The sequence below is a fragment of the Condylura cristata genome, unplaced genomic scaffold, assembly GCF_000260355.1.
Source record: "Condylura cristata isolate star-nosed mole 26May11 unplaced genomic scaffold, ConCri1.0 scaffold00008, whole genome shotgun sequence".
NCBI classification, from domain to species: domain Eukaryota; kingdom Metazoa; phylum Chordata; class Mammalia; order Eulipotyphla; family Talpidae; genus Condylura; species Condylura cristata.
Genome location: NW_004567109.1, coordinates 10,517,870 through 10,542,462, shown reverse-complemented (window position 1 = coordinate 10,542,462; position 24,593 = coordinate 10,517,870). Strand labels below are relative to the sequence as shown.

Genomic DNA, 24,593 nt, shown 5'->3' with positions numbered 1-24,593 from the left:
ATGGCGTGGCAGACCTCTCCTGACCTGCCCGCTGCTCCCCTCAGCAGTGTACTTCGTCGATCTGCCTGTTCTGCTCCCCACTCTGGTGAAGCCTCCCGCCGCCCCTGTGCCTCTGGCCTGTACCCTGTACAAATAAATAAATCTTTTAAAAAAATAGTAATTTATCCTTTCCAATGAGCTGATTAGAGAGTCGTTGGAAATGACTACACAGAACAGCACAGAGCAGATGTGCTGAGCTTTTTCTCCCATCTTTCATGCAGCTCCAAGTTTCTCTCTGATTTCAGATTCATGTTAAGAGTTAATGCACTGGGAGCCCCAGAATAGGGGGCCCCTTTGGTCAGGCACTTTGTATTTTGATAAATATAACTTTGGGGAGAGGGGATCTGGGTCATTTTCAGGACAAGCCATGCCAGGGGTGAGCTGTAGTAGCTGAAAGGAAGTTCACTTCGAGGGCTTTCCAGGCCTGCAGGGTCTGAGGAACAGCTGTGAGCATCAGGCAAGTCGCTTAATGTCTGCTGGCCTCAGTGTCCCCATCTAGGTCCTCTAGCTGTGGGGCCCACTCTTTCCACCCCTCACTCCCGTGTCTGCAGCACTGGCACCTCCGGCTTGTTGACAGAACATCCCCTCCTCATACTGGGTTGTGAGGCTGAGTTCATTGAGGAAAAACAGCTCTGAATCCAGATGCTGCTTTCATCCTTAACCAGCCCTCATGCCCTCCGTTTACTTGTTTGTGTCTTTCCCCCTGGCCAGACCAGACCATGATGTGGGGTAGTCTGGATGTTTCAATATAATGATGTAAAGGCCCTGGGGAAAATGAGCTCTTTGTGTGTAGAACTGGGACACAGGCCAGAGGTGCAGGCGGTGAGAGGATTCACCCGAGACAGAGTGGGGAGCAGAACAGCCAGATTGACTGAGATACACTGCTGAGGGGAACAAGGAGAAAGGTGAGACAGCAGAGGTCTGCTGCGCCATGTGGGTCACCTGAGAGGGCTGGGGATGGAACTTGAGCCCTCTCAGTGATAGCGCTGAGACTTAACTCTTAGGCCACCAGGAGGCCCCTGGGGAAAAGCTCTTATTGTCATCATCATCATCGTCATCATCATCATCATTGGGAGGGCCTGGCACTCCCGGGGAAGGGACACCAGATGGAAATAAAGCCTGGGTGCAGCAAGGAGTCGGATGTCCAAACTCTGTCTGTTCCTGCCACTGGGCCGTTGGAGTTGGGCTTTGAAATACTGGTTGGATTCAGGCACAGGGCGGTGGAGGGGAGGACCCAGATAAGCAGAGCCATGGAAGTGGCAGAATGGTGGTCAGGAGTGGACAAGTGCAGGTGGCTTCATGGGAGAAGCCCACCTCACAAACATTAGCTCACACAGAGTAACTGTATCTTACAGCTCCTTTCCCCAGGATTTTATAGCCAACGCCTTACATAAATGGAAAGGTCACTTTGCTGTCCCCATTTCGAAGATGAGGAGACCAAGGCCCAGAGAGGTGCGGGGACGTAAGGGCACAAGGCCTGGCATCCATGGGGTGGGAACTCCAGTTCAGGGAGAGGGAGGGCAGAGCTGTGCCCCACAGGGCTCCCAGGAGTTAGTCTGTTCCCAGGCAGCGAAACTCTAAAGCCAGCCCAGCTGCCCGAAACTGAGCCGCAGAGAGCTGGCTCAGGCCCCTGCTGGCTTCCTTCTCTGGTCTCAGCCCCACCCTGCCACCCCCATTTCTCTTCCTGGCCCTGGGGCTCTGCTCCTCCCCCAAAGCTGTTCTGCCACAATTCCATCCAGGTTCCTTCATCTGTAAAATGGGGCTAATAATAGGGCAGGTCTGAGAGGCGTGTTGTGGGTGGGGTCAGAGGAGATGCCCAAGTTGAGCCTGGCACACAGTAGGTTCTCAGAAGTAGTAGCCACTCCCGTCATTGCAGGAATGGGGCTGATGTCCTGTGAAGCAGGCCCCATGGAAGCATGACCCTGTGTGACATTTGGCAAGGTGGAGGGGCCAGCCCACTAGGAAGTGAGAGTGGGGCTTGAAATGGGACATCTGAGTTCCTGACTTCAGATCCTCTCCCCTCTGGGAAGATGAATGAACCATATAATTATATATTTATTACCCACCATCTGCATGCTAAACCAGACCCTAGATGCTAAGGGGCATTCAGAGGGCTACCATGTGGCTCCTTGAGGGCAGTGAATGTGGCATGAAAACAAAGCCTTGTTTATTGAGGCAGAACATTATTCAAGTCCAAAGAGGGCAAGAGGCACTCTACTGGGAGAGGAGACACAGGCCAGGAGGGTTTCCCGGAGGAGGTGAGGTTTAACTTGGGCCAATGAAACACGTTCACTGGAGTGAAAGGGTCTGTATTCTGGAGAGAGAGCCAGAGATCTACTGGCATTTCTTGATATTCCTGAGGAACCAAGCTCTGTGCTGAGTTTTGCATGTGTCACCCCGTGAGATTGCTCCACAATACGAGCAGGTGGGTGTTATTAGAGAGGACAAAACAGGTTCAGAGAGTTTAAAAACCTTGTGTGGAATCACACAGCTAATAAAAGTGTCAGGGCCTGGGTTTGAATATAGGTCTGTCTGCATGGGGTTCTTAATCACCATGCACTATTCCCACCTCATCCTCAGGGTCTGAGGGATTACACTGAGGACTACCTCCGCACGGCTTTGAGCATCCGGTTCAGACTTGCATGAACATCGCAAAACACCAGGCAGGTTTCCACAGACCTGGAATTCAGCAGCAGACTCCTGCAGCTCTGCCTGGCACCAGGCTGTAGCAGAGGCCACAGCCCTGCCTCCCTAAACGGGCGAGGTGCCGACTGTAAATGGAGGCTCGACAGCAAGGAAGGTTTTCCATCAGGGAGGGAGGCTCTTGTGCCCAGGATTGTCCAGGCGAAACCTGGATGATGCTCGAATATTTAAGTGATGGGCCCTGGGGAACACCAGACAGGGCTCTCCACGCTGGACCCGCAGAGCCTGCAAGGAGCAGGGCACAGCCAGGGAGAGTGAGGCAAGAGCCTTGTATTGGAGCAAGCAGGGACTCAGGAGCTGAGCTGAGGGGAAGCCAGTTCTCAAATCAGCGCGTCTGCCTGGGTTACCTAGCCCGTCATCCCCCTTCCCAGGCGTGTTGAATTAAATCAAGTAAAGCAAGACGTGTAATGAGCGAAAAGGGTGTGTGGCATACTTCAGGTGCTCACGAGAGGTTGGTATTCCCTGTGCACGGGTATGGGCACTGGGCTGTAAGGCTCACCACCCTCACTGCCCCTCCGGGTCAGGAATGACAACAGGCTCTTATTTGAAGGGGGGGGGGAGTGTTGGATATAAATGCATCATATTAACCCAAGGCGTATGGTCTGGGCGTCGCGTGAGGACTCCGTGTCAACGTTTCCCGGTGCAGCCCGGGAATCAGCGCGCGAGGCGCTGCGCTGGCTGTGTCCTGTCTCTGCCGCACAGGAACCGCCGTGCTGGCGGCAGCTGGCGCCAGTGCACTCTCGGCAACAAGAGCGCAGCGGCCCCTTTAAGCAGGAGCGCAAACGTCGCCGTAGCTGGCGAGAAGGACAGCTCCCTTCCGGGGGGTGGAGCCTGGGCAAGTTTCAGCGTCCAATCAGAGCGCGGCATTTTCCGCGGGAGATCTGAATTTCGCGGCACGCAGTTTGGCGCTAAAAAAAAAAAGAAGGAAAAAAGAGGCTGAGAAAGACTCGGGGACTAGAGAGTGAGGTGAGAGGGAGTCGGTGCAGTCCGCTCCCCTCCTCTGACCCGGCGCGTCGCGTCTCCGCCTCACCGGAGTGCACCGCAGAAACCCCACCCCGGGAGCAGGCCGGACCCCCGGCGCCGAGGCCTTTGGGGGCGCGCGGGGCCCTCCGGCTCGCGGCCGCCCTCAGGGCGGGGCAGCCCCTGGCCGTGCTGCCGCCGTGGCCGCCGGCGATCTCCAAGCGGCGATCTCCAAGCGCTGCTCGGCTCGGCAGCCGGCCAGGAGGGGAGGGTCCGACCCTGCCCCGCAGGCGTTCATTGGCGGCTTCCCCGGCCTCCACGCCATGCCGCGGGCCGAGTGAGCCGCCGCGGGCTCGGAGCCCGCAGGTGCCCGCGGGAGCGCCAGGCTCGGTGGGAAGGGGGCGCTGCACTCGCCATGCTTCGAGGGCCCGCCGCCCTGGCTCCCGCGGCCGGGCCGCTCCCGAAGGGGCTGGCCGCGGTGAGCTCCACCGAAGTGTGGCCGCCCGGTCTCAGCAGCCCACAGCTCCGCCAGACCGCCACCGCCTACTACAACCCGCTGTACCCGCAGACTGTGCCACCCGCCGCGGCGCCCGGCACCTGCCTCGACGCCACCCCCCACGGACCGGATGGCCAAGCTGTGCGGTGCGCGCCGGCCGGCCGGCTGCCGGTAATCTGGGGACCCCACTCGCCTCTTCCCCCTGTGCTTTGCGGGGTGTGGGGAAGAAGGGAGGGGACCCTGGAACCCCAGTTTGAGTGAAACAGGTCGAGTTTTGGATGATGAGCTTTCACTTCCAGAACATTCCATTTTCCCCAGTACCTGCGCAGAAGAGCCCTTAATTTTCCCATTTAGGATGAGGTAACCGCACCCACTGGAGTGGATTGGAGTGGGCACTGTGCTGGGAGTGTGGAGACCTAAGCCACTATCCCCAGGACTCCTTGTGTCCTGGGAAGTCCACAGAACCAACTTTGCCACCGTTCATTCATTCATTCAATGTTTGGCCAACAAACTTGTACTGGCACCTGCTGTTGTCGAGACACAGGGCTTGGCCTAGGGATACAGTGAACACTGTAAAAGAGGGATGAGGGGTGGGGTGGGGTGAGAGGTCTCTTAGGTATAGTTTGGCTTGGGTAGACAGACTCCAAATTTTTCCCACCAGCCAACTCCTTCCCAATTGTTTGCTGGAGATCTTCCCCAGGATCAGCCAGCCAGTAGCAGGTGCAAGTTGGGGGCAGCCCCTGGGGTTCCTGCTCAGATTGACTTCCCTCCTCAAGCCCCCAGGTTGGCAGCCAGGGAGAGCCCTCGGTGTGGTGGCACCATGCCACCACATGTGTTTGTAGGAGTGGAATTCTTGGAGCCCATGAGAACGGAAACAACCATCAGGTGGGGGTGCAATGGGAAAAGCCCAGGGTGTATGGGGTGGGGCCTGGATTCTGGTCTGAGCCGCCATTCATTCACGGTGTTCTTAAATAAGTCTTGGCCCCAGTCTGGGCTTCAGTTTCCCTTTCTTGAAAGTGTGTGCCTGCATGGGGTAGCTGTGGGACTGACCCATCTTGGCTGACTTTAAACTCCAGTGCTGTTGCTGGAAGCAGGCTGCAGGGAGGAGAGACAGGCATGTGTCTGTTTAGTTGTGAGTAAATTCAGGTAAAGGGGTAAGACCACCCCACTGCTGATAAGCATCTGAGTAGTCAGCTGGCACATCCCCCCAGCCATCTCCCCACTCCTGGAATTATGCTTTAGTTCTGCTCAAGCTTTTAACCTTCCCTTTATAATTCCCTGTATATTATTTCCAGCCAACAGGCAGAGGGAGTACTCTTTCCATCCTCCAGGTCAAGCAGGCCAGGATAACTGGCCTGGCTATCTATCTGTGTTTAGCATTTTACAGCCAAAACAAAAGAAATGTGTGTACTCTGTGAAGACAGCACTAGCAGCTCCATGGGGGAAAGAGTCTCAGACAAGTGGGACCTCTAGAAGGACCCTAAGGCAGGTGGCTAGGGAGGTAGGTGCCCTGAGAGAAGAGCCTCAATGGTAGACCCGGTCTCTCTGGCCAGCTGCTTCCAGGTACCCAGGCAGAGTTTCAGTAGCAGCTGCGCTTTTGAACAGCTCCCCCGCTCCGCTCCCCCCAGAGGGGCCTGGGTGCTTCTGTCTGTCCTGCCCTCCTGGAGGGGTGTGGTGGTCACAGCAAGAATGCTTCTCCCTGCGGGACTTCACTCATGTGCCTGGCACTGCTTGGCACTCTTCTCATTGTTATCTTGGTCAAGATGCTCAGACTACCCTAAAGTCCAGGGAGGGCCAGGGCCACCTCTCCCGTCCCTCTCCAGATGCCCCATGCCCCTCAGTCCCGTGCGCAGGCCTTCGCCCCTGCTTACTCATTTTGCCAGGGTGTGACCTGGAGCAGCTCCAAACCCAACCCTGGGTGTGGGCCCTGGCTTGTGGCCTGGCTGCAAAGTGCAGGGTGAGAGGATTTGTTGGGGAGCTGCTGTTTAAAGGGATCTCAGGCACAGGCCAGGAACGGCAACCAGGTCCCATGGCAGAGCGAGGCCAGTACCCAGGCCTCCTGGTCTCTTTCCACCACCTTCTGGAAGACTTGGCCGGCTCCTTTGTGGAGCCTCTGCTTGCTAAGAATGTTGGGTGCTTCTGTTTCATCCCTGCAGGGACCTGTCATGGGTGGGGGGTTCTGGACAGTTCTCCTTTCCCTGTGGTTTGTCCAAATTTCCTCCGAGAACCAAGAAAGAATATGAATATTTTAACAAACATACCAGCAAGGCAGGTCAGATGAAGAAATGCAGACCCAGAGGTCAAGGCAGCAAGGCCATGACTCCTGGGCAGCAGAGCTGGACCTGTGAGGCTCTCCCCTCCTTTCACGCGTCCCCCCTACGCCGTCTTAAACTGGGGCATGGGGCCAGGAGGCACTGGCTCCCTCCCCTGTGTGGCCTTGGTGAGTCACCTCTCAGAGCCCTGGTTCCTCCCTCACTGCCCTAGTGCAGGTGGGCTCTGCCCCCCTCACTACTGGGGTGACTTGAAGGAGTTTGCTCTTCCTTGGGGTGTCTGGGAACCCTAGCCAGGCCTTTAAGAAATAGCTGGAGGGGCTGCATCGGGAGGTCCAGGGTAGAGCAAGCTCGGTGTGGGTCCAGACGTTTGCTCTGGTGCTTCTCTGCCTTTCAGCTTTCCCCGAACGTTTCCCATGCTGTGGGCAGTGTTAGCATCTCCCACCAGGCGCTGGCACCTGGGTCAGGCACCCCGAGCTCTCTGATTGGATCCCCGGCAGAAGTGGGTACATTATTTACATCCACTTGCAGGTGGAGCTCAAGAGATCCACAGACTTGGTGGGCTCACCAGCTAAGAAGGAGTGGGGGTGACTAGGTAGGATCTGGGGAGGTGGAGAGGGCCTGACTCCAGGGCAGCGTTGGGAATGTGTCTTCTTCCACTTGGGTGCTCGACACTCAGGCCTCTTCGAGGCTGGCTTCTCGCTGGGGAGTGCCCACAGGGCTCAGGGAGGTGCCGTTGGAGGCGGATAACTTGAGGGCACAGGATAAGGGTAAGGAGAGAAGAGCAGGGAGCGGGCAGGGTGTGCATGTATCTGTGTGTGTGAAGGCCACGGGGCACTGGCATAGCCAGACCTGGGCAGAAATTGCAGCATTCTGGGAGGGTGAGTGTAGAATGGGGCTGAGGCCGCCTGGTACATGACTTTGGAGGTTAGACCTGAGTTTAAGCTCCTCTGTGTCCTTACTGTGTGACTCTGGGCGCATGGCTTAAACTCTGAGCCTGCACATCATGTCTGCCAAGAGAATTGCTAGTTCTGGTGTGGGAGGCCAGTGAGCACAGGATAGGCCCAGCAGGGATGCTGTGAGGGTTCTCCCAACCTTCTCTGCACTCCGCAGGAGGTTCTTCCTGTTGTGAACTCAGCAGAGGCCGCTCCTGTGAGCTTGGGGGAGTGGGTGGGGTTGGGGAGCCTGGGCTGCCCCCCACCCCTGCCTCGGACAGAACTCAACCTGATCTTCCCTTCTCATCCTTGGGCTTCCTTCTGAGAGGTGGGTGGAGGACTTTAGGATGGAAGCCTTGATTGGGATTGATAAAGGTCTTGCTCACCAAGTCTTGTTAACATTGACTGTAAAATGGGGACTTGTGGTGGGAAGGTTCATCAAAGGGGTCTTCCTCTAGAGACAAGATGGGGCTAATCCAGGTCATTGCCCTAGAATCTTTCCTATCACCAGTTGGGAGCTCAGAAAAGGAATATTCCAGTGAGATGTTAAGAGGAAGGAGCAGGGAGGTGTTTGGGTCATGTCTTGGTCTGTGTTGGCATGAATGAGAGAAGCATCCCATCCATATTCCTCAAATCAAGGAGCAGGACTCTTCAAAGCAATCCAGGAAAGCTTCCTGGAGGAGGCAAAAGTGGGGGGAGCGGACAGCAGGAAGAGCTGCCACCACTTCCCACACCTGTCAGCCCAGCTGTGCTTAGCAGCAGTTAGAAGTCTCAGCCCCGCCAAGCATGACCTCACCACCGAAAGTTAAAACAGGCCTCTCTGTCCCTGCTGCGGTACAAGTGTCTGGGGGGCCTGTAGGAGAGGGAGGGGAAGGAATTGGGTTCCGTGGGCCCCAGGAGGATGTATCAAAGGAGAGATTAAGATTGGATTTTGGGGAAGGGCTCTGAATTTCCTGAACACCTACTGTGTGCTCAGCTACAGTCTGAGCACTTACAGGGATATTCTCGCTGAGTCCGTACAGTAGCCTCACACAGAAGAGGAAACTGCATTTCCCACGGTCATGGTGAGCCCTTGAAAAAGATGGGAGGTGAAGCCCAGGCCTCTGACCGGTGCCCCAGCGCCCTTGCCCTGCCCTTTCTTTCCAGCACTAACAGGACAGAGGCCCTTTCCGGGCCAGTGCAGCTTCTGAGTCTAATTGAGGCCTGTTGGAGGAGGGGTGGAGAGGAGCAGATGGGTCTGTGGTTTGATTTCCCCAGCAGGTGTTTCCCAAGCTTGGCGGGAACAAGAAAGGGGGAAGGGCGGGGAGGGGGGAACCTCAGCTGCTTGTCCTTAAGACACTGGGGAGGGATTCATTGTCTGCCCCCTTTCGGCAAAGAATGAGTGGCAAATGGAGTCTATTCAGGAGGTCCCAAGGCCCTTGAGTTGCAGACCAAATATGGGGGTGGGGGTGTTTGCACTGCTTCCCGATGTGGGCACCTCCCTGGGGTGTGGCACTGAGCCAGGAAGTCCCCTGGGCCTGGGCGGATGCCCGGCCCCACCCTGATAAGGGCCAGCTGTGGGGCTGTGATGGGGACCGAGTCTGGCTCAGCCAGCTGCTTCTGCAAGGTGGGGGTCTGGGGGAGCTCCCCCAGCCTAATGTGGTTTAGGCCCCACCCACTCCTTCCTCCCTGCATCATCTTCTGGGTTGGCGGTGTGGGACAGTGACCTTGGGGCTGTTTTTGAAGAACCCAGCTCTGAGCCTCTTTGGTGAGGTCTCAAGTGCCTGTACCTCAGAGGAGTGTGCTGCGCGCCCATCAGGAAACTGGGCTTCCTGCCTTTGATAGCTCAGTTTTCAGCTCATTGATATTTCCTTACCAAGTACAATGATGCTTCACCAGGACAGGTGGTAAACTGAGGCACAGCAGGTGGCTGCTGGTTGTGGCTGCAGGTCAAGGAGAAGCTAAAGGAGAACTGATTTTCAAATGTTGCCTTTGTCTCCCCTCTCTCTCCAAGGCCAAAAGGAAGCTAGACCTGGAGGGGATCGGGAGACCTGCAATCCCTGAATTCCGGACCCCCAAGGGGAAGTGCACTAGGGTTGATGGCCTCCCTAGCCCCAAAAGTAAGCTATGCTGCTATGCTGATGGGACAGCTCAGGACTGAGTTGGGGTGGGCAGTGATGGGGGCGGGGCGCACAGGGCGGCAGCCCTGGCCAAATCATCAGAAGTAATATTTAGCACACTTTCCGGTTTACCAAACAACTTCCTGTGGGTTCTCCCTCGATGCTGCCAGGCAGGTAGATTATCCCCCTTGTATCCATGAGGTAACTTGAAACTCAAAACTTAAGTGACTTGCTGAAGGTCACACAGCTAGTCAGAGGAGCCAGGGTTGAACCCAGGTACCTGTGTCTGGCACTGCATAACTAGACTACACGCTGCTTCCCTGGCCTAAATGTGATTGGCTCCGTTTTATGTGGGAGCTGACCATTTTATCTGGAGTCTGAGCTGGTCTAATATTCTAACAGAGAGAGAATCAGCTTAGAGCGGAGCAGGGACTAAGCAGGGCCTTTTTCCTGCTTGGAGACAGATGTAAAGCAGTGCTTGAAAGGTGGTGAGGCTTACACTATGTCACATCAGTGCCATAGTGCCTTTCGAAAACTGACTTGGAGGGAATTTCTGCCTCTTGATATTTCCAGTTAATATTCCGGGAGAGCAGGAACTGTGCATTACGAGGAATGCTAATTGGGGGGTCAGAGACCTAATGAGAAAGTCATGTGATGGGGGGCTCCCCGGAGGACTGGTCACTCTTCTGTGAACTTCAGTTGTCTCATCTATAGAACAAGGCCCAACCTCATCAAGAACAGCAAGGAACATTCTTCTCCCATTGATTGGTACAGGCTGCCTGGAGCCTGGGTGGCCAATGAGTGATTCTGCAATGGAGGCAAAACTTACAAAGTAGTCTTTGTGCCAAATGTTTGCCATCTGTACTTTGGGGTTCTAAAGTCCTATTCTAGAGGAATCTGAGGCCCAGTAAAATTCAGTTTCCAGAACTAACTTGCTCTATGATTTGCAAGTCACTTAATTGCAAAAGTCCTCTGTGGTTTAAGATGCCGCTGAGATGTGGTCTTGTAACATCAACCTCATTAAGAAAGATGTTTTTCATAAACCTGCCCCATTTGATACTATGGGACTGATTTCCTCAGAAACTCATTGGGCTCTATGTGGAAAGAAAAAGCAAGTCTCTAAATGTGTTCTTGAATCCAAGCTTGTCATTCCTTTCTTACCCCAATTCCAAAGTCCTGACATAACTGGCCAGATTGGGTAATGGTTTGGAAGGAAGACTTTGGAGCCAGACTGCCTGGACTTAAATGCCTGCTTTGGCACTTTCTGAGTGTGCTGAGCAAGTTACTGGACTCATCTGCGCCTCAGTATTCTCATGTGAAAAATGGGGGTGGCTGTACAGCAACTTCCAGGGTGGTATAAGAATTAGATGTATTATACATGGAAAGTATTTAGAACAGTGACCTCCACTAAGCATTGCTGGTGATGGTGGTAGCTATGACTGCCCGAGTTGTGGGGGGAAGGGCCCTGAACCAGAAGTTAGGACACTTGGTTTCCAGCCCTAAAGCAAGTCACTTTCCCTCTCTAGGTGGTGGGTTCCCTGTTAGGACAATAGTGGTAGTGTCCACCATCGGGTGACCCTCCCCCCCGGGCCAGTGTTCTGTAAACTGGAAAGTGGGTGCTCTTGGGAAGGGTGGTACTTAATGGGTCCCAGGAAGGGGAGAAGGTTCTCCCTGAGTGGTGACTGGCCCCTTCTCCCCCTCAGCACCCAAGTCCCCTGGGGAGAAGACTCGATATGACACGTCGCTGGGGCTGCTCACCAAGAAGTTCATTTACCTCCTGAGTGAGTCCAAGGATGGGGTCCTGGACCTGAACTGGGCAGCTGAGGTGCTGGATGTGCAGAAGCGACGTATCTATGACATCACCAATGTGCTGGAGGGCATCCAGCTCATCCGCAAGAAGGCCAAGAACAACATCCAGTGGGTGTGAGTGGCTGGACTGGCACGAGGGCACCAGTGGGTGCTCGTGCTGTGCACTGTGGGCAGACACAGGGGCGACATCCAGTGGGTGTGAGTGTCAAGTGGGGCTGAGAGCAACATCCAAGGGGTTCACATTCAAGGGGCCAAGTCATTGTATTTGCGGGGGAGCAGGTGTGCGCTCTGGAGGGATATTGGGCAAACAGGATGGGACAGGTGGAGAATGATTTCAGGATGTGTAAAGGTTTACGAGGCCCCCAGATTCTTTCGAGTCAGGGACCGTAGATTCCCCTCTTCTAGTGTAGGACTGTTGCTGAGCACAGTAACGCGGACTCCTCTCAGCTCCAGCAGACAAGCACTTGGGCTCTTTTCCTCCCGCTCCAAGTTCTCAGAGGTCAGAACTGCAACCCCTGGCATGAAACCTAGGAGGCCCCAGGTGGGGCCGTCGAGACTGAGGTCACTCTAGCTCCCAGTCATTTGGGGGCGATGGTGGCAGAGGATGGACAGAGTTGAGAGCCCGCCACATCAACCATGTCAGTGACCTAGAGTTGTACCCATGTCACCCGAGCAGCCCAGTGAGGCAGCCCTGTGGGGGGAGGGGGCGTCCTGGATATGACTGAGGCTGATCCGGTGGGGGTTGCTCTGTCCTCAGGGGCAGGGGAATATTTGAAGACCCCACCCGGCCTGGGAAGCAGCAGCAGCTGGGGCAGGAGCTGAAGGAACTGATGAGCATGGAGCAGGCCCTGGACCAGCTCATTCAGAGCTGTTCTGTGAACTTCAAACACCTGACCGAGGACAAGGCCAACAAGAAATATCCTCTCTGGCAGGGGAGTGGGTGAGGGTGCTGAATGCTCATGCCCACCCGGAGTCTGGCTGGCACGGCTCTTCCTTTTCATGAGTCTGTTGAAGTTACTTTCTCATTAGAAAAGTAAGAGAAGTTCAGGGCCTGCCTGGTGGCCCACGGGTTAAGTCTCAGCACCATCACCCCATCACCACAATGGCCCGAGTACCATCATGGCCAGGGAGCTGACCCACAGGCGCGGCAGACCTCTCCTGTCTCTCCTGCTGCTCCCTCAGCAGTGTGTTTCAGTAGATCTGCCCGTTCTGCTCCCCACTCTGTTACAAAGACTACATCCCAGTTCTTCTATACAAAAATAAATAAAATGTTTAAGAAAAAAAAGGAATAAAACAAATTCAGTGAAACTTGAACAACCCAGGAGTTGGGGGCACCAACTCCCCATCTCCCACACAGTCAAAAAGTGTAACTTCTGACTCATAAATCGCCTGCTCTAGTAATAGCAAGCCTTCCTGACAACACGAAAGTTGATGGTGACATGTTTTTATTTACTGTTCATTAAGTGGATGTCAAGTGTCATCAAGGGCTTGTTGAGTCAGCTGAGGAGGAAGAGGGACCTGTCTTGCCTCGGGGGACAGAGGCAAAGGTGGGGAGCGGCACAGAGTGTCAGTGAATGGAAGGAACAACGACTTACTGCTTTTTCTCTGAAGATGCTCCTCTGTAGACCAGTCCTTCCCGTCTGCCTCAGCGGCAGTGCCGGACCACAGAAGGGTCCGTGTCATAGAAAAGTCCAGAGCGATCTGGAAGCACTGGACTGCTCTGCCAGACCACCAGTGTCCGGTTCTGGCTCTGTGTCTGTTCTTGCCGGTGCTGGCTCGGAAGCTCGTCCCTCTCGTTCTCTGGTTTGCTCATGCGACCAAGAGTGGAGATTTAGATTCCAGTTTTCTGCTTTTATAAAGCAGCATTGTGTTGGCGCAATCTTTGTGCATAGAATGTTTCCCCAGATTGTTTAATTTCCCTCTTTCCAATTGTGGACTTGAAATTGTGACACCAAAGAGCACACACCTTGCTCAAACTTCTCCTGTATTTTCCCCAAATGGTTTGACCTTATAGGTTTTGGATTTGACCTTGTATTTGGAAGAATGGTAAGTATTGGAAGACATAGCTAAGAGACCTGTCTTCCTGCCTTCCCAGAGCTAATGATCCAGTTGGAGAGATGAAGCTTTCATAGCAAATGCTGATCCAAGGCAGCATTTCCTTTTTAATAGTGTATATACTTATTCATTTTTTAAAGAGATTCCAGTTACTGTCTAATTTGAAGATGGGGTACAGCTGTTATTTCTGAACTGTTTGAAGACTGCAAAAGAGGTGTCCAGAGGGTCTAGATGGGCATCTCAGACCCCTGCTGGCATGCTGGGCCCTTGAGTTCTGACCAGTCACTTCCCTTGACTCGCTTGCCTCTACGCTGGCCTACGTGACTTACCAGGACATCCGGGCAATCGGCAACTTTAAGGACCAGACAGTGATCGCTGTCAAGGCCCCTCCGCAGACAAGACTGGAAGTGCCTGACAGGAGTGAGGTGAGAGGGGAGCGTCTAGGGGACGACAGATTTAGGGGGCTTTGGGGAAGCTCTGCAGCCTCTGTCCTGGCACTGCCCAGCCCAGCTCAGTCGATTCTGGGCCCTTGATCAGTTTGTGGTCTCTAAGATGGGCAGGAGTATGGGACGCTAAACGGGCAACAGGCATCAGGTTCTAGATGGAGAAAATCTCAGCTGCTTTCTGCGTTCCTCGGGCTCATACGTTACTGCACGTGTGCACACACAGCACCGTCAGTGCGCACAGTAACCCTTCCATATAAACCACGCTTTCCCCTCCACCTTAGAGGAGCGCAGAATCAAGCAAGCAGGGTCGCCCTCATGGACTGCAGATGTGCTGGAGGGCCAGAGAAAGACGCAGTTAGAAAAGCCCGCAGGTGGTCACAGCTGAGCTGGGTCTGAAAGACCCAGTGGGCAGAGGGCAGGCGGAAGCCGCCGCAGGAGCATGGCATGGGGGTCTGAATTCTGTAGCTTCTGGTGGCTTCGGCTGCAGGTTATGTGGTAGAGAAGAGCAGGGATGGGAGGCCAAGAGCCAGGACCCTTATTATAAGTAGCAGAAAGTCAAGTCCAACAAACTTGAAGTGACAGGCCCTGGGGAAGATTTGGAGAGAGCAGGCTAGACTCTGGATGCAGGGGCCCCCCTCAGTGGCTTCAGCCTGCCTCTGCACCCATTGCACTCTGCTTGCTCTTTGCTGACTCCATTCCCCACTGGGGTCCCCTCTGTGGTGGCAGCGATAACCTTGAAGCTATGAGCTCACCACCCCTATGGGCATGGAGGTTCCATTTCCCACAAGTCCCAGCCTGACATTGGTCAGACCCGCTTGAGTCACTTGCCTCCATGAACCTTTGCTGCCCTCTGACCTCCTAGCCTGTACCCCACACTCACACTGGGACTTGGGGAAGGACGCTGGCTGCCTGACTTGAACATGACCTGAGCATGGGAGAGGAGTGATTTCCCAAGGGAAAATCAAAGCGTTTTCCCTAAAAGAAGGTTCTGGGGCCAGAGGGCAGAGCCTGCAGGTGCCCTCCACGGGCCAGATGAGGCTGTCTCCAAACCCAGCTCTGGGGCTTGATTGCAGACACGGTAGGAAACAGGTGTCTGTCCCAGTACAGTAAGTGTCCAGCTGCCCAGAGCCATGACCCAGTTTCTCTTCCTCCTCCAGGAGAACCTGCAGATATACCTGAAGAGCACCCAGGGGCCTATCGAAGTTTACCTGTGCCCGGAGGAAGTACAGGAGCCAGACAGTCCTGCCAAGGAGCCCCTCCCCCCTACTTCCACCCTCAGCCCCAGCCCTGACTGCACCCAGCCCAGCAGCAGCATCAACTCTGGCATCCCGGAACCCACGGCATCCCCAGGTAGGGCCCTCTGCCCAGGTGGACAGGTGCGGGAGAGTTCTCTTCTACACATCAGCATTTGCTGGGCACCCACCTTCTCAGTAGCAGGGGGCTCCCGTAGTCCCCCACAAGTGTGCATTGCACTTCCCCCTTGATAAAGTACGCGTGCATCTTGTATTCCTGGCACAGCCAGTGCTGCTCCAGAGCAGAGGGAGCCTAAGTTTGAGTGCCGCTCTTCCATTTACCCACCAGCTGTGGGTGGGCTACTTGACCTCTCTGCCTTGGTCGCCTCATCTCTGACTTGGGCAGTAAGCAGCATTTACTTCCTAGGTTGTTGTGAGTATTAAATGTGTGCATTCAGGCAAGGTACTTAGAACAGAGCTTGGCAGTAACTTATGTTTTATTACCACCCTGCCTGCCACAGCCTCTAGTGAGTGACAACTACTGGCGGCAAAGCTCCTGGCTCCAAAAGCCCATGGTAGAAAACAATAGAAATGAACAACTATATACCAGAGACATTTTAAGAGGGTGGAGTGGTTATGGGATCAGAAATGAGGGGCCGGGGGAAGTGCACGAGACTATGGTGATGGCACACAGGTGAGTTGGTGGTGGAAGCCCATGGGGATGGCACTGAGATGGAAAAAGGCACAAAGTGATGTCAAGGTAAACTATTATAATAATTTTAAGAAGCCCACAGCAAACGGAAATCATAGGGTTTTTGAGGGAGGCGCAGTACATCCTTGGGAGATCATAATTATAGGTGTTTTGAACCACAGCTGTGTACCAGCTGCTTCCGTTGGTTCCTTACTCTTCATAGCAGTTAAGGTAGGTTTTTAATTCACAGTTAGAGATCAGTAAACTGAGGCAGAAAGGTCAGGTGACTTGCCCAAAGTCTCCCAAACAGGAGACAACAGAGCAGGGTCTTGAACTTTGGGCTCCGTCCTCCTCGCCCTGGGGTCTCTCCACGAGAGCACAGAATAAATCAAGGAAGGGGCGCCTGGCGAGGGGCTCGCTCGCAGCATGAAGGGGTGTGGTCCAGCTGAAAGCAGGCTGTGCCAGGCAGGAAAGAGTGGGAGGCTGTCACAGGGGAGCCAAGAGGCAGGATGGTCTCCCAGGGAGAGTGGCAGTCGAGAAGGAATAGAACTGGGAGCCAGGGAGCCTATGAGGCCTTCCCCGACGGTGGTTTTGGCTTTTGCTGGGATCCCGCATCAGGACAGGCTGTCAGGAGCCTTTGAAGCCATATGGGCCATGATCTATTTCTTGTTCTCTAGCAGCAGAATTACCTCAGGTAGAACCCTCGGGTTCAGGTAAACACAGCTAGAACAGGTCTGATGCAAGAGGCTGGGTGGGAGGGTCTAGAGAGCACAGGCTGGATTCCATTTCTCGAACTTAAGGGCTGACAAAACTACTGCCTGGAGATCAAACCTGGCCTGATATTTTGTTGTTGTTTTTATTGTCCCTGAGCCAAGAGGGCTTTCATATGTTTTTTAAAAGGTTTATTTATTTGTGCATACAGAACTAGTGTACAGGCCAGAGGTGCAGGGGTGGTGAGAGGATTCACCAGAGACAGAGTGGGGAGCAGAACAGACTGACTGACGAAGTACACTACTGAGGGGAGCAGCGGGTGGGTCAGGAGAGGTCTGCCGCGCCATGTGGGTCAGCTCCCTGGTTGGGATTGAACTTGTGCTGAAGTGGCTGCAGCTAGCTTTCATAGTGCTGCAGTTTAACCCATTGTGCCACCAGGGAGGGCCCCGAGTTTTCATATTTTTTTTTTTTTAAAGATTTATTTATTCATACAGAACTGGGGTACAGGCCAGAGGCTCAGGGGCGGTGAGAGGCTTCACCAGAGACAGAGTGGGGAGCAGAACAGGCAGATCCACGAAGTACACTGCTGAGGGAAGCAGCGGGCGGGCCAGGAGAGGTCTGGCTCGCCATGTGGTCTCCTCCGGGGCAGGCGGCAGGCGGGAATCGAACTCATGCGGAAGTGGCTTCAGACTCTCAGTGCTGTGCTTTAACCCGCTGCGCCACCAGGGAGGGCCCGAGTTTTCATATTTTTAAGGAGTTGTGGGAAGAAAAACAAGATGGCTGTGTGACGGAGACCACAGTGCCCTGCATAGCCTCAAATACTACCTGGCTCTTTACAGAGACTGACTGACCTCTGATCTAACTCCTTCATTTTTTTACATATGAATAAATTGAGGCCCAGAGAGGGCAAGTGACTTCCTTGAGGTTACTCAGCCAGTAGTTGGCAGAGCCTGGGGGAGAGCCCAGCCTCCCGTCCTCTCTGGTGTTCTCTTCTGGGACCAGCACTTTTTCCTGCACCCGCCATCTGTCCTCTGGGCACCTCCTAGTGCCTATCTCCTTCTCCAGACCCATGCTCCACCCTACTTCCCTCCTGTACTCTGCCTTCTCACCTCACTATCAGTGTGCACAGAACTACTTTCACTTCACTTGCCCTCTGAGACCTCGGGCAGGGCTGGGGGGGCCTGACACTGAAAGTAGGGCGAGGTTTTTACCTCAGATTTACAGCTCAAGAACCTGAGGGAGGCCCTGGAAGGCCCTGAGGCAGTCCTTTCAGAAGAGGCCGCAGCAGCCCAGGAGCCCACCGTGAGGCAGCCTTGTGCCACGGCTGCCCCCTCCACTGCCCCCTCCACTTCGCCTGTGGCCTCCGAGTTAACCCTGCTGAAGGAAGCAGGAGGTTTGCAGGAAGGTCGCACATGTACAGACACATCCCTGGTACTAGCCTAAAGTGGGATAATTTTGAGATCCAAACACCAGGGCCCCTCGCAAGTGGAGGCCTGAGCTTTGGCTTCACCAGAATCACTAACAGTTGGTGCCTCCGTTGCCCTCCTCTGTCATGGAAAGGGCTTGAACAAGCATCATCTCAGCCTCTGAGCATCTGAGGTAAACCCACATGGAGGTGCAGGGACTGGAGTTGAAGCTGGAGACCCTGTGACTCGGGGTGGGGACTGAGCGAGTCACTACAACCCCTCAGAGCCTTTTCCCCACGTCTCTAAAGCAGAGGCATATTGAAACTCCCTCCCGTTAGCTGATGGGTTTCGGAGAGGCCACATCACAGCCGTGCTGTTTTAAGTGTTCAGGAGACTGGGCATGTGCTGTGTCAGGCTTGGATTTAGGCACATGAGTGCCAGCCAGAGCGCTGGGGAGACGCGCAGTGCAAAGAGCGCTCGTCTTCTGGACTGATAAGGGGGTGGGGGGGTGGGAGTGGGGAGCAAGGTCCAGCCTGGGGCCGAACCCGCTCATCTGTGCTGTTGCAGTTGCTGCTTCCGGCAACTCAGCAGTAGGTCCGTGTCTTTTGTGAGAAAATGGAGGTGCTGGTCCTACAGGTCACGGGCGTCTGGGTCTCTGTCCTCCCCTTGCCCCTCTTTACACAACACCCCCACATCTCTGCACTGTGCCAAATCAATTTGGACTTTTTTCAATGAAAAAATGTCAATTTAAATACATTTCACTTTCTTTGAGCCTCAGTTTCCTCATGTGTATGGAGCGGTAACCACGGGAGTTGAATACCCCAGGGCCACTTGAGGGTCTTGAGGCCAGAGCCAGGCCCCGAGGCCGCAGCCAGTGGAGTTCTTATTGGCAGCAGCAGACCCAGCTAGATTCCTGCGGGCCAGCTGTTCTCTGCCTGCTCTTGTCAAGTAATCCCGTCAGCAGCCTTGGAGATAGGAGGGATCATGCTCTTTCTAGAGGGAGGAAGCTCGGTACATTAGGTCGCCTGCCCTTGTCTGTCAGGGGAGCATCTGAACAGGAGTCCCCACTCCTGGCTTTCCCACATAAGCTTAAATGCAGCTGGAGGCACAGGAGTGACTGAGGTTTGAGTTCGCACCTTCCTTGGCTTGGTTACTCAGCAGGTGAAAGTTGGTCATTCCTCTGAAATATCAGCGCAAACCAGAGCTATGCGTGGTTAAGATTTGAGGAATGACTCAGATGACAAGATTCTGGGCATCAGGAAATATTGGTGGGGGATTTCCAGCACCCCACTCCATACCCTGTAGGAAATCACCTTCTCACCGCTATGTGGAAATATCGTCCTGGGTGTGCTGAAGAATCTTAGCCAGTGTGGCCGGAGAGGCTGAGTGCGAGCTGTGGAGACAGGTGGAGGGCAGGGGAGGGGCGAGATCACGAAGGGCTTCTCAGCTTTGGGCAGAACTTGTATTTTATGGAAGTCACTTTTAACCTGAGCCCAGATTTTGAGGGGCAAAAGTAGAAGTGAGGTGACTGGCAAGGAGGTTCCTGAAGGGAAGCAGGTGAGAGGGGCAGGGGCTGGGGTCTGGATCACGGCAGTGGAATTGGAGAGAAATGAACTGCCCAGAGAGTTCATCTGCTGTGGAGGTGACGGAACTCGCGGGGTGGAGTGCAGAAGTGGTGATGGGATTACAGTCGATTCTTGGGCCTCTAGACTGCAACACCTGAGCAGGTGGTAGCTGATTTACTGTGGTGGGGAATGACAGGGGAGACACAGGTATAGGGAAGACCAGGCATTTGGTGGTGACATGGGTGCTGATGCAGCTTCGTGGAGATGTGTGGGGGCAGCTGTGCAGGAGCCACGCTGGGGCGGCCACCCAGCATGGTAGGTCGAGAGAGGGGCTCGAGGCTGGGGTCCCTGCTGAGGTGACCTGGGAAGGAGCACAGCTGAGAGAGGAGCGCACAGTCGTCCAGAGAGCCGGAGCTGCTCCGGGGCTGGGGTCTGACCAGAAGCCTTCAGGCACCTGAGCCAGGCGTGACCTTGTCTGTTTGTCTCCAGCGCCAGCGCCGACTTCCCAGCAGGTCCTGCCTCCGCCACCGCCACCGCCACCACCGCCACCGCCACCCCTACCCCTGGTCCCCCTGGAGGCCACTGACAGCATGCTGGAGCTGCCACACCCGCTTCTGCAGCAGACAGAGGACCAGTTCCTGTCCCCGACGCTGCCCTGCAGCTCCCCGCTGATCAGCTTCTCCCCACCCTTGGACCAGGACGACTACCTGTGGGGCCTGGACGGGGGCGAGGGCATCAGTGACCTCTTCGACTCCTATGACCTCGGGGACCTACTGATTAATTGAATGGCCCTGTCCCCACAGCCCTCCCCTGTTTCTACCTCCTCACCGACCGACTGACAGGCCCCTACCTGCGTAGGGACGGCAAACGCAGGGCGCTGCCCTCAGGGTGGAGGGGGTCCCCGCCTCTCCTTTCCTAACCCTGCAGACTAAAGATGTCTGGGGGGGGGGGGGTTGAAGCATGCCAATGAGGGGTGAGTCAGGGATTGAGTCTTATCCTTTCTAATGGCAGCTTGGCCGGGAAGGCCCGTCCAGTCTTCTGACCTCTGACTGTTCCTGTGAAGGGCCACAGGGCAGGTGACCAGGTCTAGGGAAAGGACCTGTCACCACCTTTTGAGGGATGATTAGGACCCTCAGTTTATCAAGAAGCACTTAATGCCTTTGTATTTATTTCAGGTTGAGTTTTGTTTGTCTTCCCTGAGTTTCAGCAGGGAGATTGTTCTTGTTTCTAGTAGACTTTTCCTCAGACAGGTCCCCATCGTCCAAGGACAGGCCTGGGCTTTCCAGGGCCCAGGCAGCTCCCTGGTCTCCTCACAGAGTGGAGGAACGGGTCCCTGAGGGCCAGTCCGTCTGCTGGAGCTCTAATTGCACTTAGGCCATCATTCCAGTGGCAGCGGCAGGCCGGTTGGCCTCTCCTCAGCCTGCTGTCTCCAGGTGAGGCGCCGGCTTTGGGTTCCTGGCCTCCTCTGCCCAGAGCTGGCTCCAGCCATCCCAACACAGGAGACACTGAGTATCCTCAGGAAACAAGAGCAGCCAGTTAAGGAGACTACCCTCCTCTGGAATTCCTTCCCTCCTTCCCTCAGAATGTAAAAATGAGCCTGCTGAAGGGAGTCAGCAGAGAAAGCTCCCAAGGAAAGACCCCCAGGAATGGCTGCCTGGGTGCTTTCCCCCTGCTTTCTGTCCACCCTCACACCGTCTGTTTCATAGCTGGGGCCTGGGAGGCTGAGGCAGCTCCCCTACAGAGATGGCGGGAGTCACTGCCCCAAGGTACCCTGGGAGCTGCCTCTGTGGTTTTTGCCAAGTTTATTAAAGAGGGTGATTCTTTAAGGACCTTGCCTGCCACAGCTCTCACACAGACCCCCCTAAGGACAGGTGACCAGGATATGGTTGCCTGTTGGCCTCTCTTGTCACAGGAATGCTGACAGGGTGTCAGAGAGAGGTGTTCATTGTACACCAGACCGTAGCAGCTAGTGGGGAGATGGGCTCGTGTTACCCTCTTCAGATTTGAGGTCCTGAGAAGGTCTTTTAGTCCCAACCCCCGCCTCACACCTCTCTCTACCCCACTTAGGGGGCTGCTGTTCCACAGTGTCCCTTTATCCCAGGCGGGAGAAGGTGAGGGGGGGTTCAACTCTCTTCTGCCCAGTCTGGTATAGGGGGTACTCTGGGATGAACCAAGTCTGCCTTCTGGAGAGAGGCAGCTCAGGCTGGTGGGCTGAGAGACCGCCGCCCACCCTCAGGGAGCTCGGTGTCCTCAGGGGCTCGGCTGGGCAGCACTTTGTTGCAGCATTAAGTTGGTCTACTGTGTGAAGTCTTGTTGGCTTGGGCTTGTTGGGTTGCTCCTGAGCTCACCTGCTGGCATCTGAACTTTGGGAGGTAGGCTTGTTTGGGGGTGAGCCCAAGGTGAGCTAATGCCCAGCCGGGGACAGTGTGCCTTGGCATTTGCTCAACTTCCTGAGCCCTCAAGTTCTTGACCTCCCAGGAATGGTCAGCAGACCACAGGTGCCCACTCTGTGGACAGGACTTGTTTGTATGTTTCACAAAAATGCCTTTGGTGTCCCTTCCCACATCCCCTCAGAGGTCTCATAAGAAGCCCATCCTACAGCCCTACACGTCCAGGTCGACCTTGGCCCTGGGGTACAGTGTGGGCTCTGGTTAGGTGGTGTGGGTTTGAGGTCTTCTGAGGTCTCTGCTGGGCTACCGTTTAGTTATGCACCATTTCTGAGGGGAGAAACTTGACTTCCATGCCTTGGGCTCTGCCTAAGGTTTTCCTTAGAATTAAGAGAGAAGGGAAGAGGCCTTCAGGACCATGGGAAATGAGCTTCATGGTAAAGCCTTAAGCTTATTCCCCAAATGCCCAGCTAGAAGGCTGGACAGAGGTGCTGCCCCTGGCACTTGGCCTGTGTCCTGAGCAGCTGCTGCCTCTTTCCCCTGCTGAACAGCCCAGGCCAAACCTCAAATGCCCTATTTTCTTGTTAATACTTGAAACCCGAGTTCCATTGGGTGCTTTAAGAACTCAGTCTCAGAGATAGCTCCTAAAGGCCTAAATAAACTTTAAGACTAGAGCAGAAGAAAAGCTAGTTTCCTTCTGAGGTAAATTATTTCTGCTGAGAAATTTCCCAGCCTCTCCCTCCCCCACTCCCACTTCCTACAGCTCCCAAGTCACTTGTGTCCCCAGGGGCATCAAAGGCTGGGACCTCTAGGGGTCCCAGTAGCATTAAATTGTTCAGTTGGAGATTCAAAGAGCTTTCTTAAAACCAGCAACATGGATCCGTGCCCCTTCCTGCTGAAAGCCTTAGCTGAAGCAGAGTGGGTCGCCGCCCAGGACGCTGTGTTGACCTGCGCAGCTGCAGGGAAGGGGGTGGTGCAGCTTGCTGGGCCGGGGCTTGATTCTCTCTTCCAGTGTTCTGAGCATCAGTTCTGCACAGCGTTTAGAGTTTTTAGTGAGCTTGGTTGTTCCCGTGTCCGAGCCTTGTGTGGCTGAGTGCATCTGAAGTGAAAGCCCTTTGGGGTTGCTTGCAAGCAGCTTTCTGGTTCTTATCATTGTGTCCCAAGGTCCCCACCACCCAGAGACCCTGTCCCCCAAAAGGGGCCCTCCGTGACCAGAGTCTAGCCAGCTCTTGGGCTCCTGTGTGGTGTGTGTGCCTGAGGGAAACTGGTTCCCATGCTGGTGCTCCCTAGGGGCACCTCACTCTGGCCTGGTCTCCCCTGGGTCCTGCCTTGATGAGCACCATGGAAACCTTATTTTGTAACTATTGGGCATTAAACAGCAACTCTGGGCACCTTGGCTCTGTGTGTTTTCTGGAGTCATGACGCAGGACAGGTGTGGGACTGTCCTGGCCAGACATTTTGGCCTGACTGATTTCTTCCAAAGTCCCCTCCTCCCTTTCCCACATTAACTTGTTACCCTGCCTGAAGTCTCCCCACCGACACACTGAAGTTAGGCACCTCCTCCACCGGGTGAGCCCCTGGCCTGCTCTGCCTCCATCCCCTCAGCTGGGCTACTTCAAAGGCTTCCTTCACCTTGCTGAAACCCATTTCTCCAGCCCATCTGCTGTATTGGGGGTTCTCAAAGTGTGGTCCTCTGACCAATATTACCTAGGAGTTTACAAGTACATATTCTCAGGTCCCACCTGTCCCCTTAAGAAGAAACAGTGTCAGACCCAGAATTCTGTCTTAAAGAGCCCTCCAGGTGATCCCAGTGCAGTTAAGACCCACACGCACTGCTACCCCAAGAGACTCTTCTGCAGTGTCCCTCCTTAGCAGGGGAGGCCCCCCTGTCCTCAGGATGAAGCTCCACCTTAGTTCAGCCTGAAAGACCATTTACAACCTGGAAAGGCTGGTCCTGCCATTCCAACCTCACTGACCTCCTTGTCTACCACCCACAGCCACTCGGGGCTTGTTTATCAGCTCCTGAAGATGACACATTTTCTCTCTTAATGCTGTTCACCCCCTCAGGGTGCCCTTTCTGTCCCCCCTGAACAGACTTCTTCAAGGCCCCATTCTGTGTAGTGTTCCTTGATATTAACATGTAATCACTAGTACTTTAGACATGAATATGGCTATTTTTAGGTCATTGAATACTTACTATGCATTAGGCATCAGGGAGACAGAGACAGGCATGAAGAAGAGTAGCCCTCTATCTCAGCGTGCTCACAAGACGTCAACTTACAGATATAATTACAAGTGATGTGACAGCTGCAGTAACAGACATTATAGGAGCTGGAGGGGCTGTTAGGGAAGGTCTCTGGAGGATGTGATGGAACCTGAAAGCATGCTTAGTGGGCCTACTGGATGGCCCAGGCGTTAGTCTCAGCACTATCACCATTACAGCCTGAGTTTGATCCCCGGCCAGGGAGCTGACCCACATGGTGCAGCAGTCTTCTGTCTCCCTGCTGCTCACCTCAGCAGTGTATTTCAGTCGATTTGTCCTGCTCCCCACTCTGTCTCTGGTGAATCCTTGCACCTTTGGCCTGTACCCCAGCTTTTGTATGCATAAATATGCCAGAGGTGTGTGCGGGGAGGGGGATGAGAGGATTCACTAGTGAGAGTGGAGAGTAGAACAGGCAGATTGACTGAAATATACTGCTGAGGGGAGCAGTGGGCAGGTCAGGAGATCTCTGCCGTGCCATGTGGGTCACTTCCCTGGCTGGCTGGCAATCAAACTCGTGCCACAGTGG

At 54.7% G+C, this 24,593-nt stretch overlaps 1 protein-coding gene across 1 annotated transcript; it reads left to right on the top strand.

Annotated features, from left to right (window-relative positions):
* The first annotated feature begins 4,117 nt into the window (after positions 1-4,117).
* Positions 4,118-20,347, top strand: E2F2 (E2F transcription factor 2). The gene is made up of 7 exons (XM_004678600.2): positions 4,118-4,369; positions 9,397-9,502; positions 11,206-11,425; positions 12,069-12,227; positions 13,677-13,791; positions 14,970-15,162; positions 19,907-20,347. Exons 1-7 carry the CDS (start codon positions 4,118-4,120, stop codon positions 20,200-20,202), a joined length of 1,341 nt encoding a protein of 446 aa, XP_004678657.1. The 3' UTR covers positions 20,203-20,347.
* Positions 20,348-24,593: the final 4,246 nt, after the last annotated feature.

Coding starts and splice junctions, on each gene's coding strand:
- E2F2 (XM_004678600.2), top strand. CDS start 4,118: ATGCTTCGAGGGCCCGCCGCCCTGGCTCCCGCGGCCGGGCCGCTCCCG. Junction 4,370..9,396: donor CGCCGGCCGGCCGGCTGCCG/GTAATCTGGGGA, acceptor TCTCTCTCCAAG/GCCAAAAGGAAGCTAGACCT. Junction 12,228..13,676: donor GAGGACAAGGCCAACAAGAA/ATATCCTCTCTG, acceptor GCTTGCCTCTAC/GCTGGCCTACGTGACTTACC.